This window comes from Phalacrocorax aristotelis, chromosome W (assembly GCF_949628215.1).
Source record: "Phalacrocorax aristotelis chromosome W, bGulAri2.1, whole genome shotgun sequence".
In the NCBI taxonomy this organism is placed as follows: Eukaryota; Metazoa; Chordata; class Aves; order Suliformes; family Phalacrocoracidae; genus Phalacrocorax; species Phalacrocorax aristotelis.
In genome coordinates this window covers 775,151-792,403 of record NC_134310.1, presented here as the reverse complement: position 1 = coordinate 792,403, position 17,253 = coordinate 775,151, and the positions used below count along the sequence as shown (strand labels likewise).

Genomic DNA, 17,253 nt, shown 5'->3' with positions numbered 1-17,253 from the left:
TGGAGTGAGCCGGGTAGGCAGGAAAAGTTTGGCACTTCCAGCTGAACACCAGCTCTCATCCATGTGCTAAGGTGGGTCCACGTGACCTTTCCTTTTGATGCAGATTCCCTTAGGCTTATGAAATCAGCTCCATGACTTTGCATGGAGGAAGGTTGGATCCAAGGTTTTTTCCCAAACCCACCAGTTCTAAACTGGCTTTACATAAAGCTGGCTCAGATCTGCAGGTTGTGGGCTGAAACCGGAAGCCCTTGCAGTTGCATTTCCCCAACAGCGTGCCTATACCAGTATATCCAGCCTGACCTTCGACTGTTCTGCACAGAGACAGCTTCCATGTCTCTACATCCATACATAGTTAATCTACAGCACAGCTAAATTGCCAGCAGATAGCTGGGGAGTGATTGTATGTGTGTGAAAGTATTTTGTCACTCTCCTCATATATCTATGCAATGCCAGAAAACACTTCAGACTTGCTGGTCAATACATTTGTGAGATAAATCCTTTCACATTAATCTTTAGCAACACAGAAGCAAGGTGTAATTGCATGCTTTTTCTATGTTTTTTTAAACCCTAATCTTTTAACAGAACATGCTCTTAGGACTGATGTTTTCAAGTAAGAGTTGGAGTTTGATATGCCTCTCAAATACTTTGCTTCACGGTGTTGCCTCGTTATCTTTCAGTGGTACATAAGGGTGCCCATGTGAGTGGTTATAAATAGGCTAGGTGTTTGCTTGTTTATTAGTGCATTCATACCCGTACCATTAACACCCGTAACAGGGTAATGCTAGTTACTCTTTGATTAAAGGTGAGGTATCAGTTATGCAAAATAATAAGCTTAAGGATTACCCAAGGCTTGTTTCTGTACATGGAACTTCCAGCCTCAATCAAACCACACAGAAAAGATGTGTGAGAAAATGCATTTGAAGTGAAATGCTATTTAGAAGCTGATTGATTTTACTGAATACTGTATAAATATTGTATTTTATTGAATACTCGTCAGCCCTGAAGTGGCCAGGCAGACTAGATGATCCATGTAGGTCCCTTCCAGCTGAAATATTTTATTTGTGGCTTGCTTTGTTGCCAGCTCTCATGACTACAGTATTTGTATATTTTTTTCATTATATGGAACTTCTCATGAGTAACAAAAAATGATCGCTGATGCCATGCCTAATGCCTTCTAGATGTCTTGGTACCAGTGATGGTGATATTTCAGAATTACTGTAATACAGATGTATTGCGTATGTTGGACTACACCTTTTAGACAAGACAGTGATTGCTAACTGACATAGGCAGGAGAGCATTAGTTCCTTCATAAGTATAAAGAATATTAGCATGGCACATTAGTTCCTTCTGAAACAATTTTAATTGGATAGTAAATGTCTTGTTATCAAGAAGCAGAAGCTGAGATTATCTTTGGAGATCTTCCTTCTGATTTTGGGATGCGAAGAAACCTCTGTGGCTGAGAGTCCCCAAAGCAATGTCATAGCAAGAGGAAAATGTAATTATTGATCCTTGTCACTTTCTCAGGGGCTGTCCCTTTATAATCTGACCCTGTGCTGTAGAGAACGAATTCAGGTACTTGGCACGCCTCTGCTCTATCACCTTATTTTTGATAATTATCACAGGTTTGTGATACCTTTTAGTATCAAGCAGGCATGCCAGCCTATCTGCCTCTTTTAGGGCTTTTTTGTTTCTCATTCATGATCACGAAGGGTGTGTCTTGGGAGGTTCAAAAACTAGAAGGCAAGGAGGAAAATTAAGACTTCAGTTCTATTTTTAAAGGAAATACTGTATATTTTTAAGTAAATAAATTTTTAAAAATTTGAGGTCTCATCTATAGTATTTGATTTTGGAACTATTTTTTAATGCCAAATGTGCATGCCATCTGTGAACTTCATGATGAAGTAATGAAAACTAAGGTGAAGCATGCACTCCCTGAAGAGCTGTATTACAGCTATAGTTTTTATTGTTTTATAGGTTTTAAGATGTGTCATCTGCTTAATTTTTGTCTAAGAAACAATGTTCTTAGCTTAATTGCCCTTCCCTTTCATAATTTTTTATTACTGGACAAATTGGCCTGCTTTTACGTTAAGATTTTCCATCACTTACAAAATCATGTGGGGCAGAGGATTTTTAATGAGAGTTGCCCTTTCTGTTTGACTTTTCCAAAGAAATTCACAGCAATTCACCTGATGCTCACTGAGTTCAAACCAGAATTCCTGGAGTCAGTATTTTGACCTGGGGTGATACTGCTGCATTCTGCCACTGCTTTTATGATAGCAGGGGCAGAAATACAGCATCTTTTTTCTGTCAGAATTTGTTTATGTTGACATTTCTCCTTTAGAAAAATGGATATGAATTTTATTATAATATATGAAAGGTTACTGTCAGCAGAGAAGTTGTATATACCACTACCTGGTAAAAGAGATACTAATTGTTTATGAGAGATTTTGCTACAAAGAGTTTGTACCTGTAAAACCTAAGTCATCTGTCTAGTAATTGGGTATATTCTAATGTCCTTTTCTTTTGGTATTATTTATGTTATAGTTGTAGGTGCTCTAATGATCATTACAATATAGAGTTCTGTCTTGAGCAGTTAGCTTGGCTTTGTATGAAATTTCTGGATTAACTCCAGCCGCAAACTTCTGAGCATTTCTCTGCCATTTGTTAAACAGTAAACTTCAAAGCTGTTCTTGCTGTTGTTATTGAAGAGTAAGCTAAGCATCGTGTACTAAGATGCCAATTTGGAAATTTTGTAATATGCCAACAGATGATCTCAGCAAGGCTCCCACTGTGGCTGTAATCCCTGTGAAAGTTCTGCAGAACTTGCTGCTTTCCCAGCCACAGGCTCAGGATGTCGTAGGCAGAACCACCGCATAATTGTCCCCTGCATAGGGCTGGCATCCTCTCGTGCCCCTGTGCGAGTAGCAGATAATGGGATTAACTCGTGCAGAATGTAGAGATTTGTTAACTCTAGCCTATTGATTCTCCAAGGACTACATTGCCAGCATTCAGCCAGAAGTTTTAAATTTACCTTTTACCGCTTATGGTCCCTCTAGGTTCTCTAAAATGTCTTCCAGAGATACTTGAGAATAGTTTCTCAAAAGTTCCATGGCATTTTCACATCCCATTATGTCTTTAGTTAATCGTCCTCTTTACTGCTGAATCCACAACTGTTCATTTTCCCGCGTATTTTCCCAGATGGGATGGCCTATCCTCTTCTCTTAGATTAGGTCAATAAAACATTGTAACTTGGATGCTAAAGATGAGTACAAGATGTGTATCCAAGTACTTTCCTTTATCAGTTAATCTGAAACAGTCCAGGATGGAATGTTGAGAATTCAGATTTTTCATTGCTTGCCATGTTTCTGTAGAAGTATTATAATTAAAGACACTGCAACGTAAATATTATTTTTTAGGGGTTTGCATTAGATGGGAGAAAAGTAAAATTACTGAATAAAAGTGCATTTTAAGACACGTTAACTTAAAGGCATCTCTCTTTTTTTTTGTTTCCAGCAAAGAGATCCTTCTTCAAGATTAAGATCTTGCAGTGTAACAGACACAGTTGCTGAACAGTCTCAATTATCCTTGGTAAACCAAAGCTAACTTCTATTTCTTTCTTTTTGATTCAACATTCTTTGATTTCTAATAATATCTTTTCTTAGGTCAGTTCTAGTCAGCTATAGGTCAGTAACCAGTATGGGCATATAACTATCCCAAACAGTACTGGATGCCAAATTAATATCGTCATGGTCACCAACTAAAATGAGGACATTCATGAGAGAGAACTATGTTTTGAGACTGCGAGCATAGTCACGCTAACTTTAGTTATCTAGCATAGACAGGTCGTTTACTAAACTGTAGATATATAGTCAGTGGAGACAGAAAATCCTCCAATGGGTGTTTTCCACTGGGGTTGGAGAGGGCAGTAGCACCATCAACGTTTGGAACTGTAGCAGCTACAGGACTCTCCTATCAGGTATATTTTTGTGTCCCGTAGATTGATTCTACTTGGAATCTGTAAATCTGTACAACTTTAAAAAAGATTGGTGTTTTATCTAGTTGTAGTTAAATGGAGCCTTTTTGTCGTAGTCCTTGTACGATAGAACTGATCTGTTGTAGTTTTTTAAGCTAAGTGATCTAGGTGAGCAGCAACCTGTGTGATTTTATTTAAGTAGAGTCTTCAAACAGGAGAGGATACAAAGTTGTTTTTTAGGAAAAGATTCTTTCACATCATAACCATGCACACATGATAGGAAGTTCTACATATTTTGTCCTACAACCCAAGCATGAGGATTGCAAAGGTGGTAAGCTAGAGGGAGACTACTTAAAACAGGATTGTGCAAGATACGCTTTTGAAGAAAACTGTTCAAGTTTTCAAACTGATTTAATATTTTTTAAAATGATACTTTTCTCCCAGCAATCTTTTTTTTTGAGTTTTTTAGTAGAAATATATTACAGATGAATCTACAAAAAGCAAATTTGTGTATCTCTTTTATGGAAAAATTGAGTAAACAGAGTGTATTGATAAGTCTGTTATTGAAGCTGATGTCTCTCCTTTGCGTGTTCTTTCTGTCGCTATTGGGCAGACATTTACAATAACCATAGTGTTTTTCTCTTTGATTTTTTCACTTCTTCTAGAAGTTTAGTCTATCTACATTTGCTGATTACAGATGCATGTAATAGCTGTTGTTCAAAGAACTGCTTCTGAAGTATTATCTGCCTCTTTACTTTCTCCTCTGGGAAAACAATGGTGTGGCTTCCAGCACGATTACACCTTAACTGTCTTTCTCTGCTAGGCAAAGCTTTCTCCTAATGCAGCCTGTTCCAGAGGTCCTCTGCTTGTTGATTTGATATCACTTTATGGAGACTGGTTTTCTTGTCACTTTATGGAGACTGGTTTTCTTGTCACTTTATGGAGTCTGGGTTTCCTTAACTGGTGTAGTCAGGTTGCGATTGGTGATGTCTTTCCTTTATTATTTAGAACACTTATCTCGTTAGCAGATGTGCACAACAGCAGAATTGAAAGCATTGCTCTAAAACAGGGATGTTACCTGATCTTAACCATATTTAATCCTTACTAAGCTAACGATAATTTATCTTCTAGCAACTAAATACATATTTGCTTTCTACATACAGTGCTGTTCTTGACTGTATTAATCCTTACCAAAAATACAAAGCAGCAGTTCCATCATTTTCATCTGACTACTTCTGTGCACTCACTGATGACCAGAATGTATCCGTTTTGGTTTTAAATAGCGTGTTTATGGGCAGAATGTGCAAAATTTGTTTGGGGGAGAAAAAAAAATATGTTACATTTAGAGTACCTGTTCTTATAATTATCATTAGCAATACTGAATGTATTGAATTGGATACAAGAACTCTCAAAATTGGTTCCCTTGATGGTTTTTATATGAGATCCTGTCTTGGTTATCAGTGATTGATGACTCAGTTTTTTGCTATGGTCTAAAACATTATTTCTATCTAATTGCTCTCTTTTGATAAATTTGAGTGTCTGTGATTCCTGACTCCTAAAGATATGACAGTAATCTGTGACCTTCATCACTAAATATACTTACCTGTAACATTAATTATCATTTAACAGCAGAGTGGTCCATCTAGGAGAGCTCGCTCTTCAACTGTCACAGGTGGTGAGGAACCAACGGTAATAATACTCTTTATCAAGCACTATCTCTAAATAATATGTGGGTAGATTTAGGTCTTGTACAACAAGGAACTTTTTGTCACAAAGCAGCAGTGCTTTGAATGAAATACAACCACTGAATCAATAGTTATGTTTTTTGTTGTTTCAAATTTTCTCAAAATTTCTCAAAGCGCTGCAGTTTCACTGTCATACTAAGCATGTTTTCATGATGTGGACATGCCACTGAGTTTTAACAACTCTGAGCACTAAGGAAATACCGCAGGCTTCTGAAAAATGAAAGATTCAATATGTAATTCTTTAAAGACTGATACTGAAATCATCAGGGATTAGAGACATCAAATGAGTATACATGTAGTTCTGTCTTCCCATACTCTCCATTAGACTAATTCATTTTAGTTCTTAGTGTTGATCTTAATTTGAGACGTGGAGGTTCAGTCATATATCATATAGCTCTTAATGGTCTTATTTAAAGCCAGTTTTAATTTTCCAGTAGTTGTTCAGCAGACCAAGGCTGAATTTTTACTTTGATCACCCAATAAAATTCCGGAAGTGCTTTTCTGAAAGTGTAATACTAGGACAGTGGTTTTAATTTATATTGGACTTTGTCAAAAACATCCCATTCTTTTTTAACCTGATTAAATGTCAGTCTGGAGCAAGTCATTCCATAGAAATCATTTTACAGTAACTACCATAAATAGCTTTTATGAATATATGCGCTCTCAGATAATTTGTTTCAGGGAAAGAAATATAATTAAACTTGGTATGTTTCCTATTTGTATGTGGTAATGTCAGATCTTAATTTGGGTGTTGATGCATCATTCTGTAACGCTGTATATATTTACTGGGTTTTGGCTTTTAGAGTCAGAGGAGCTTACTTGTATTTTGTTCCTGGAAACAGCAAAATTTTTTGTGTCCTTGAAAAACCTGCTTGACTTGTTAGTTGTTAGTTAAAATGCATGCTGTGTTGAACTGTAATGTAAAGAAGGTATTTTGTTAGCATAGCATCTCGTCTTGATTACACTTTTTAGTGCAAAATATTAATATTTTTCTGCAAATAACTGAGTTCAAACTTCACTGACTCATAATTACTACATCTATATCATAGATGTTTTATGTAATGATATTGCAGCTTACTAGTGGGAGCCTAACCCCACTTTGTCTTCATTCAGTGTGCATTTATGCTCTGAAACCAAAATCTGCAGAGGATTTAGGACTTAAATAGAAGTCGTGCATTTAAATCCAAAAACATTCTCTTCAAAGGTTGCCATTTTCTTTGTCCTTTAGGCACCTAAAGTTTGTAGGCATCCAGTCTGTCAACAGTAGAAGTTTCTAGGTCCCTTTAGTGTTGCTTTCAGAACCCCTGTAAAACCCCTTGTTGGACTTGGACCCACAAATCGGACATTGCTCAGCCTCAGGCCCTAACGAAGCATAATTCTGCAGGCGTGCTGAGGGCATGCCTAGCAAGGAGGCACGGCTGGACCGCACTAAATGCGATGCTGTGGCATCTTAGGAAGTGATGATGGTCCTTTTTGTAACTGGCTCAGTTGAGTTACTTAAGAGCAACAAGCACGTTCTGTGCCCTCCTACGTACAAGGTGATTCAAATCCGCGTGGCTCTTTCAGGATCAGCCCCAGTGCAGGAATGTCTTTCCTCCTGAGTCTGCTTTGCAGTGAGAATGAAAGCACGTTGCGCTGGTGAGGGAGGGAGAACCGCGCTGGCTCGTTGGCCCGATGACCGATGTGCCTAGCGCACTGAGCCCCTTCGGGAGCAGCAGTTAGACCCAAGAGCTGGCACATCCTGATGGATTGCTCTAACTACTGCTGTTTTGTGCGAGAGCTGGTATTACCACGTGGCCCCACCCTGTCTGTTTTAGAGAGTGACTCAAGTACGAAAAACTCCATTGATTTGTGGTTTGTCTTAGCAAGCTTTGGGGGCTGAGGAGCCTATTAAAGGGTGCATTCGTACAAACTGAGTGATTCCTTCCCCCCCCCGCAGCGTGGGTCCAAGTCTAAGCATTTAGATAGCTCATAAGAAATGGATACACTAAATATTATGTATTACTGTAAAAATGGTACATCTGCCCCGGTTATAGTGTGGCTGACTTTTTATATTGTCAGTGACAGAAGATGAGTAAATTTGTTACTTGAGTGTGTGTAATGAAGTAGGTGTTGATGATTGTAGATAAAGTGCATGTTTGGGTAAACATAACTGTGGTTACTAACCACTTTGCTTTTCAGGATTTATGTTTGGTTTTTTTTAACTCCCCAAGATTCTTTACCGTTCCTCTGTGAAGGCCGCGTTGTAAAACTCGGCTGAGCAAAGCATACGTTAATGCATCATGTCCCAGCACTTCCATTCTCCTGACATCTTGTCCTTAACCATAATGCTTTCCCCCCCGCTATTTATTGAAGGCAGTTGTTAAAAAGTATTCCATTTGGAGGGGGGGGGAAGGCTCTTGATAAACCCCCCAACTTTCGACTCTGTGTGGTAGGATAGCTTTTACGCTGGTATCTAACATACAAGAAGGAGGCTGAAGCGCAAACTCTGCTTTGCAGATTGCATTATGGGTCGCGTTAACCCACAATGAATAGTAAGGAGAAAGGCTGCTGATAGCTGGATTTATCTTCATAGAGTGTTAAAGAGAAGGGAAAGAAACCTTTACAAAGCTGCCTATTTCTAAAGGAATTAATGTTACTGAAGATTAATTAAAGCACTGCACAAATTGATCAGACAGTACAGTTCAAGCACGATTTTTTATTCTGACATGATGAAGACCTTGGGTTTCATCACCCTTCTGCTGTCAAAGCAGATATTTTGAAAAAGTGAAGCAATCTCTAGCATTAAAGGCGTCTGAAAATGAATGCAGGACTGTATATTTTAATGTGATTAATGATTAAACCAAATGCATCTTGAACCAAAGATGTAGACACAGATATTGAAAAGTACCTTGCACGTGCCAAAAAGCACTTGTTAATACACGGGCTTCATTAGAGAGCAAAAATACTGTCCTGCAGAGTATAGCAGTTTGCTTCTATCTGCTGTGAATGACAGAAATTCCTGTATCGCTCCAGCTCTTAGTATTTACATCAATTACTTGAGAAAACCACCTATCCTCAGTTTTCTGATTTTCTTGTTTGCTTCACTGACAGCCAGGATACCTGTTCCTGATCTGTTACACAAGCAAGCAGTGTCTTAGGAGAGTCCCAAACTAGACAGTGACTAAGCTCAACAAACATGTAGATTTATGTAGAGGGTGTGGTCTGAAAACTCTATCTCCTTGGGCATCCTACCCTTCTAAAATACATATTCAGTTGCAGACAGGGTCGGTGTTAAAAATTCTCCCTAGGCTATTTTTTTTCAAGAAGCGTGGCCGTTTGTGCTGCAATGCTTCTCCTCCCACCATGTCCCAGGAAAAAATGTCCAGTTGGTTTAAGCATTGGATATTTTCCTCGCAGGAAGTACTCAAGGCAAGACCAGCAACACGTAATAATATAATTGTTGTGTTGAATAGTGACATAACTTGTTTAATGGCAATTAGTGCCTTTGGCACTGTTATCGTTATCTGTATATTTTCTTTAGAACAATGTTTTTCTTGTGCAAGTCCTCATATAAAAAAAAAAAAAACTTCTCACACCAAAGTTTGGGCTTCAGTCTGGGTGTATCTTGTGTCTTCAGGACACCTAACCCTGAATGCAACATTTGCAACTGTAACAAAATGGTTGAATGCCAGTTTTTAAACCCACAGTAATTTCTTGCAACTGATTCAAGACACCATGTGGTGAAGAACAGAACTTGGGAGATCTTAACTGCACAGTTATTTCCATTCTTACCCTTTTATTAATAAACGGAAAAAACATCCACCTTTTTAAGGAAAAATCATTAAAACACAAGGTTTCTTTTTGTCATTACGTGTAATCTACAAATTAAAAAGTTGGAGGGCATATAAATTTAGCTTTTTTCTGAACAAGATACCTGAATCTGTGCACAAGTGAATCAAAAGTTCTATTGTGAGAGAAAAAATAATTTGACTCAAAGGTATGTGAAGAAGAGCTTCTATTAGATGAAATCAGAAACCATTCTTTCCTGTTCGTTGTGTTTAAAAATGTTCTTTTTTTTTAAACAACAGGCTTATGAGATTTTATTTTTTAGCTATTATAAAATAACAATACAGTAATTTCTTGCTTGAACAGCCTTCAGTGGCCTATGTACATACTACACCAGGCTTACCTTCAGGCTGGGAAGAAAGAAAGGATGCGAAGGGCCGTACGTATTATGTCAATCATAACAATCGAACCACCACATGGACGCGGCCCATTATGCAGGTATGAAGATCCGTTGTAATGCTCAGTTTAGATGGCAAGCACTCAACATGTGTTGAGTATAATGCCAGTTGAAGCAGCTCTTCAGAACTCTGAAATTTAAAAAACAAAAAGCCTATGCATTGTCATGAAAACTCAGGATAATCATAAAAATTTGCAATGACTGGGATTTTTTCTTAATTCTTTTAACTGTAATAAGGTACAGATTAAGCTGATTGCTACAGCGGAAGGAATTTACAGAGCGGTACATATGAACTAAGAAAAGGAGGCAAATGCATTCTTGGGATTGAATCTGAAAGTTGTGTTTATCTATTAATAGTACCATACATTATTTGCCCTTCCTTGATCTATAAGAAAGTATATTTAATAATAATACGTAGTTTTTTAAGTGTCCTAACTCTGCATGAACTGTTTCTGGCAACTTGCTAACTTGGTTTTGCTTCTGAAATAGCTTGCAGAAGATGGCATGGTTGGCTCAACAGCGAACAGCAGCAACCATTTAAGCGAACCCCAGATAAGACGGCCTCGTAGCCTCAGTTCACCCACAGTAACTTTATCTGCTCCACTTGAGGTGAGACACGCTGTTACCAGCAAAGATCACTTCTGTCTGACTTCTCCTTCATTGCAACTTCTTATTTCCATTTTAGTTACGCAACACAGCCGCTCTGCCCTGTTACTGACTTTGCCATAATATACTGCTGTTCTCTTTAGCAGTCTTCCGTCTGGATCTTTATGTTGTACAACAGTATTACACAGCTTTTATGGTCATTGAACGATGTAAGAGATATATGATTATTCAGTTTGGTCAGCTAAAACGTAGTCTGAAACATACATTGCTGCAACTCCCTTCAAGTGCTCTGAATGTATAAAATCAGAAATAATCTTTTGAGACATTTAATGCGGTGCTGATAACTTCAAAAATTATACACGCAACTGAGTTGGGAAAATCTTTGAATTAAGACACTGATTGCATTTTATATTCCTTGCCTTTCGAAAGGATATTTAATTTCTTTAAGTATCTTTAAAAGTAGTTCAGAATACTGTTGAACGATGTTCAATGCAGCATATCTGGAGGATACCTGAAGTGGCTTCTTACGCAAAAACAACAGGTGTTTTATATCTGAAAGCATGGTTAAGACTCTTGAAACAGTTAAACATGGCTGTATTGAGGAGAGTAAATTCATAAAAATGTCTTTTTCAAACTTGAAGTAAGGCACCTTATTTGTCCTTCTCTTGCACCATCTCTTTCCTACTTGTGTCCCCTTTGGCCCTGCAAAAGTTTGCCAACCATCAAGTGAAGATTGTAACATTTGATTCATTTTATGCATCGTTCTTCTTTGTTCTTTATACTGAAAAGTACTCAAAATATTGAGCAAATTGTTAAACAAAGGTAGGATTATTGGACAGATTGTAGTGAGGCAATTATGGTTCATATTTAAAATAAATATCTCCACTTCTATGTTATTCTGATAAACCCTTTAACAATGAACTACTTAAACCTGCCCTTGCCATTGTTAATTTTGAAGACCAGATTTACTGTAATTTAAATAAACTAAATTAAAAGATTCTGAATACCTTAAACTAAGACATTAAGGGCATTCCTTCCCTACTGACATTTTACACAGTTGAGCTAGTGGAAGTCACTGACTGAGCATCTAAAATGTGAGTTTCTCAGGGCAACAGGCTGGATTTCAGGGCAATAACCTATTCCATAGCTACAAAACCCGTATTCACTTAACTTCAGAATATTCAGCTAATCAATTTAGTTGTTGGTTTGTTCAGTGCTCAGAAACCACAAGTGTGCTGAAGAGCACAAACGTATTGTCTTATACCCACCTCTGAATTATTTTAAAAAAAAAAGGTGTAGACTTACTAATATTGAAATCTTAAAGGATACAGCCACAAGAAACAGATGAGTTAAACTTTTTAGAAGTTACTTCCTTAGTTTAAATAGTTATCTTATTGTAAAATGTTCAACTTTTTGTGTACAAGATATGGAAAGGTTTTATTTAATGCAAGCGGTTTTAAATGCTGCTTTCGAACACTAATCTAACTGCATTTGCCGTCCAAATGTAGCTCAAAACAAGCCACAAAAAAGGCTAGAATAATTTTGTAAATATCCGTGTTGATGCCTCATTTTCTAATATAATACGCAAAATAGAAATTAAATATAGGCTAAGTTAGAGAATTGCCAAAATAAGCACGCATGGATTTACTGAATCTTAGTAATTAGTAAAACAAGAAAACAAACTGTTATATCAGCTAATGAGAGCATGTTTTCGGAAAGTAATTGAAAAGTACAAACACAAACAAGACTTAAGTATAGTACTTAAGTCTTGTTGTCTGAATGTGATCGTTTGTATTTTCAAAGGTGAGTAAATCTGGATCAAATTTTTCAAGCTGTTTAGGCATCTAAATCTGCAGTTGCCTAGTGAAATTTAAAAAAAGAAAAATCCAAATACGTCATGTAACTCCTGTTTTTAACCAATACGCATTGCTCAGTGAAGCTGTTCTGCAGCTGTGAGCATTCATTTTAAAAAAAAAACAAAAAAAACCCAAACCAACCACCAAACCAAAAAACCGCACAACCTGTCAAAAATCTGTAATTGTAAACCTTCATTTATTTTAGGAGCTTGTTTTAAGTTCATATTTAAATGTTTTGCCTGAAGTTATATTTGGGAAATGCATTGAAAAGTGGGCAACATTGCCTCACATTTAGGATACTCTCTCGTGGTAAAGTGAGATATATTGAACCATAAAGCACCAAACAATGCTTTTATTTTTCCCTTTGTAAAATGAAACATTGGCATGTACAGGGCAGCTGCAGTAAAGTATGTTTTGTATAAAAATGTAAGTACTAGGGACATTATCATTGCAGAGGGAAGTGATAAAACACCGTCCTTCACAGCAAAAAGCTTGGTACATTAGAAGGAGCAGACTTTAGCTAAATAAGTTCTAGGAAATCAGTCCCAGCAATTAAGTCTAGTATTAATTACATCTGCAATGACAAACTATTTGCTGTGATACCAAGTTTTATTAGTTTTGCAGTATCAAGTGACATTTGACAAATCTTAATCTCTTCCATTTTTTTCAGGGTATGAAGGACTCCCCTGTGCGCAGAGCGGTGAAGGACACCCTTTCCAATCCACAGTCTCCACAGCCCTCACCTTACAACTCTCCTAAACCACAACACAAAGTTGCACAAAGCTTCCTTCCTCCTGGCTGGGAGATGCGAATAGCACCCAATGGCAGGCCCTTCTTCATTGATCATAATACTAAAACTACTACGTGGGTAAGAGAAATTCTAGATAATGAGTTTTAAATGAGTTGCCATCTTTTAAATGTTTCTGTCTTTGTTTTCCTGCCTGTATACCCCCCAGTTTGTTGTGGCATTTGTCTTGCCTTTAAGGGGGGATTTGTCAGCCTAACTTTTCATAAAACTGCTGTAGGAATCTCGCTGAATCCTCCACGCAGTCACATACAGTAGCAATAGACTGGAGTAGCTGATTTCGTGAAATTACTATAGTGCTGCCATTGCTGAGCTCAGAAGCAGGAAGCCTATTTGTTCATATCCTCTTAGATTTCGGTACATTTCTACATTGCATACCATGCAATACTGTTTTGCATTTTGTATCTGACCTTTTTATACTCAACAAATCATTGCATTCAAGTACTGTCCTTTAAATTCCCCAAATTTGAGTTTTAGAGACATACAGTGCAGTGGAGATTTGGATAGTTGTTTAGTTTGAGACCATCCGTAATTGTATTTCACTGTGACCAGCACTGCTTTTTTATTAATATACTGCGTGTTCATCACCTTCAGTTAACATAATCCATTTTATTGTTCATGTCATGAGGATCCATTTTCAGTAATTGTGCAACTTTGGTCAACAAACTGAAGAAACAAAATGACACTAGGAAAAAATGTCAAAGACAACCCAGCATTTCACATCACCGTTGAAACATGAGTTGCACTTTAATTTGTTAGAATCAGAGAATCACAGGTTGGAATGGACCTCAGGGGTCATCTAGTCCAACCTTTCTGCAAAGAGCACAGCCTAGACAAGATGGCCCAGCACCCTGTCCAGACGACTCTTGAAGGTGTCCAACGCAGCCGAGTCAACCCCTTCCCTGGGGAGATTATTCCAGTGGTGACTGTCCTCACTGTGAAAAATTTTCCTCTGGTGTCCAATCGGAATCTCCCCAAGAGCAACTTGTGTCCATTCCCCCTTGTCCTCTCCATGGGGCTCCTTGTATAAAAGGGAGCCTCCATCTTCTCTGTAGCTACCCCTTAAGTCCTGGTACATGGTGATGAGATCCCCTCCGAGCCTCCTTTTCTCAAGGCTGATTCAGACTCCCAGTGACCACTACTTACATGACATGTTTAATGGTGGTTCTTAATGGTGTTGCCAGGTGCATGTGGGTGAAATCTGTGTGTGGAAATACCAAGCACTTTTTTTTGTCTCGATTTGTCTCCTGTGACCGATTTTACTTGCCCCTTTTTGCCTCATTTGGACATTGATGTAATAACAGCTGTGCATTAATAAAAATGTAAGAAGCTAATTTTCATCCTTTCTGAGCCTTTTTGTGATAGGATGGATTGTTTCTCTTATGTTTTTAAAAGCCAAAAAATGTGCATATGTATCTAAATGCCACTTACGGGAGTGCATGTACCCCTAAGAATAGGGCTGTGTGTTTTTGAAGTGTATTTCTGGATAGGGCACACCTAATGGAGTCAAGGTCTTGTATTACCCTAACTAACACTTCACAGTGAAAAAATCTTTTCAATATGTGAATCCTAATAAAGTATGTGACACAAGCAAATACTAAATGTTCTATCACTTTTACGTTTTGCTTTATATGTTTTATTCTCAAAAGAAAAAAACCCAAAAATGTGTTGTAGGAAGATTTCTTTTCCAGATAATTCTGTGTTTGACTTAGTATGTGGATCTAACTTGATCTGTTGGGTTTACAGTTCTGTATTTCTGTTACAGGAGGATCCACGACTGAAATTTCCAGTGCACTTGAGATCAAAAGCATCTTTGAACCCTAATGATTTGGGCCCTCTTCCTGTAAGTGATAATGTGTATGTATTTTAATATATACCTGCTATCTTATGCGATCTGATCTACTATTGTAATATATTTAAGTGGACACACATGTTGCTTTCATCACTTTTCTGAAGGTACTACAGCTATGTTTATATATAGCACCAAAAGCTTTCTTGTGATCTGTGAATCAGTCAGGCTCTTTGAAGCCAGCCCATAGTATTTCTGAAATGACAGGAAGTTTCTTTGCTTATGTAAAGCTTTAAGCTTTGAAGAAGCTTACCTTGGTTTTATCTCTGTCTTTGTGCTTTTAGATAATTACCTGTTGCTGGAGCAGATTATTAAAAGAGAGTTCTCTTAATGTACCAGCATATATTGGCATTCAGAAATCTAAATAAATATTAAATTTTCAATGAAACTTCCATATTCTGCAGAGAAAATTATCATTTTAATGTCAGAAGTTTTGTCACACTTGTAACCAAAGTACAATACTGATTTACAGCGTTGTCAAATGCAGAGCTGATCTTTGCGTTGTTGTAAAAAACTGCATCCTTAAAGGCAGAGGCTGGTCTATGAAAGCTAGCACTTTTTCAGAGTTGCTGATTTTTATAATGTGGTGTTAATTCAGCTTATTGCCTCATATATACTAAGCATACTTTTGGGAAATTGCTATTAAAAATTGTGACAACGAACCACTAATTGTCACCAGCACTCTCAGTGCTCCAGCGTGTATTACAGACAAGCTGGCTGCCAACAGCGGTTTCAGAAGGGTCCACCCTACAGGACATCGCAGGTTAAATTATTTTAGTTTTAAAACAGTTTGAATAATGAGTCTTTAATCCTACTCATTTTCACTGAGCTGGGTTACAGTTTACTTAGATGAACCACTCTGCCAGCAAACCAAAAAATGCTGCTTTCAGGCAAGAGTGGTGGCAAATGCTACCTTTGGCAAGGGGTGATAACCGCTGTTACCACCTATGACCAGACATCCTCCTCTAAAACATCCTAAAATCTCACTGCGCTCGTCTTGCTTAGCAAAAAGTTTTGCCTTGTATTTAAGTCAAACTAGGCCATTTGTTAGGCCTAGTGCCTTGAATTGCTGATTAGATCGACAACTACGTGCAGCTGAACATACTATGATGCATTTTCTGGTTACAACACAGCAATAATGCAGTTTGTCTCTAAGAAAATGGCTGTGGAGGTAGCAATTCTTCAGATACATTGAGTATGCATTAATCTTTGAGGACACATTGCTTAGATAGGAGGCACTGCATGGGAGCAACTGAAGAGCCAATTTACAGTTTATGCTGATAATTGCAAGAGGTAAAACATGCAGTGAAATCAGGATAGCCTGACACACATCACTGGAAATATATCATTAGTAACAGAGTTAAACTCAGCTAAACAATCCATTTTTGAGTGAGGTGAGAATGACTACAGAATTTAACAAGAGTTTCTCTAAAAGATTAAAAAGAAGTCATTTTTCATCTATATTTTATTGAAGTCTCAACTCACGTAGAGCATACAGGTGGAGCAAAAGGTAGACTGGACAGTGCTGCATATATTAACAGTGTGCCCGTTATTGTCCTTTCTACACTATAATCATTTGGAAGATGGGAAAAGGGAATGGATAAAAAGGGAAGAATTGAGGACTGGTTAGACATTCTTGTCCCACTGTAATGGGATCCTGGCTTACGTATTTACAGTAAATAACCCACACGTGGTTCAGAAGTAGAAGCAGAAACTCTCAAACCTAACCGGTGACGGACACACTGTTCTTTGTGATCCTTTCCTCGCAGTAGGAAATGGGTATAAACCCTGATGCAAGAAGTTTCTGTTTCCACGCTTTAAAGAAATATTTACTGTATTGGATACAGTTACCAGTATAAATAACCAGTTCTTTGAATCTTCCTAGCTTTTCAGCCTTGACATAATGTGTCTGTGGCAATTTTGTGTTCTATACCTCACAAGCATCTATCAGATAATTTAAGTAGGCATGGATAATGTATTGCTTCATGCTGTGTGAGAGTGGTAGTATATCGCTTATTTTCTCTCTTTTTTTTTTATTTCCTATTTCCAGCCTGGTTGGGAGGAAAGAATACATTTGGATGGAAGAACATTTTATATAGACCATAGTAAGTAAACACTCAGGTACTACAGCAAATAGACAAAGGGAGGTAATAAATATTGAAGTGAAAGCTTTATAATTTTACTCTTCATTTAG

General features: G+C 37.6%; 1 protein-coding gene across 19 annotated transcripts in view; it reads left to right on the top strand.

The window, feature by feature from the left end:
- The window catches only part of NEDD4L (NEDD4 like E3 ubiquitin protein ligase), a 198,335-nt gene that overhangs the window by 148,497 nt on the left and 32,585 nt on the right, over positions 1-17,253 (top strand). For 14 of the 19 annotated variants that reach the window (XM_075077889.1, XM_075077888.1, XM_075077893.1 and 11 more), the window contains 7 exons: positions 3,514-3,588; positions 5,603-5,662; positions 9,853-9,984; positions 10,433-10,552; positions 13,076-13,273; positions 14,976-15,053; positions 17,110-17,164. In XM_075077889.1, coding sequence (XP_074933990.1) covers positions 3,514-3,588; positions 5,603-5,662; positions 9,853-9,984; positions 10,433-10,552; positions 13,076-13,273; positions 14,976-15,053; positions 17,110-17,164 — 718 coding nt within the window. The remainder of the gene's footprint in view (positions 1-3,513; positions 3,589-5,602; positions 5,663-9,852; positions 9,985-10,432; positions 10,553-13,075; positions 13,274-14,975; positions 15,054-17,109; positions 17,165-17,253) is intronic. The other 5 variants (XM_075077892.1, XM_075077886.1, XM_075077887.1 and 2 more) reach the window with 1 other exon arrangement.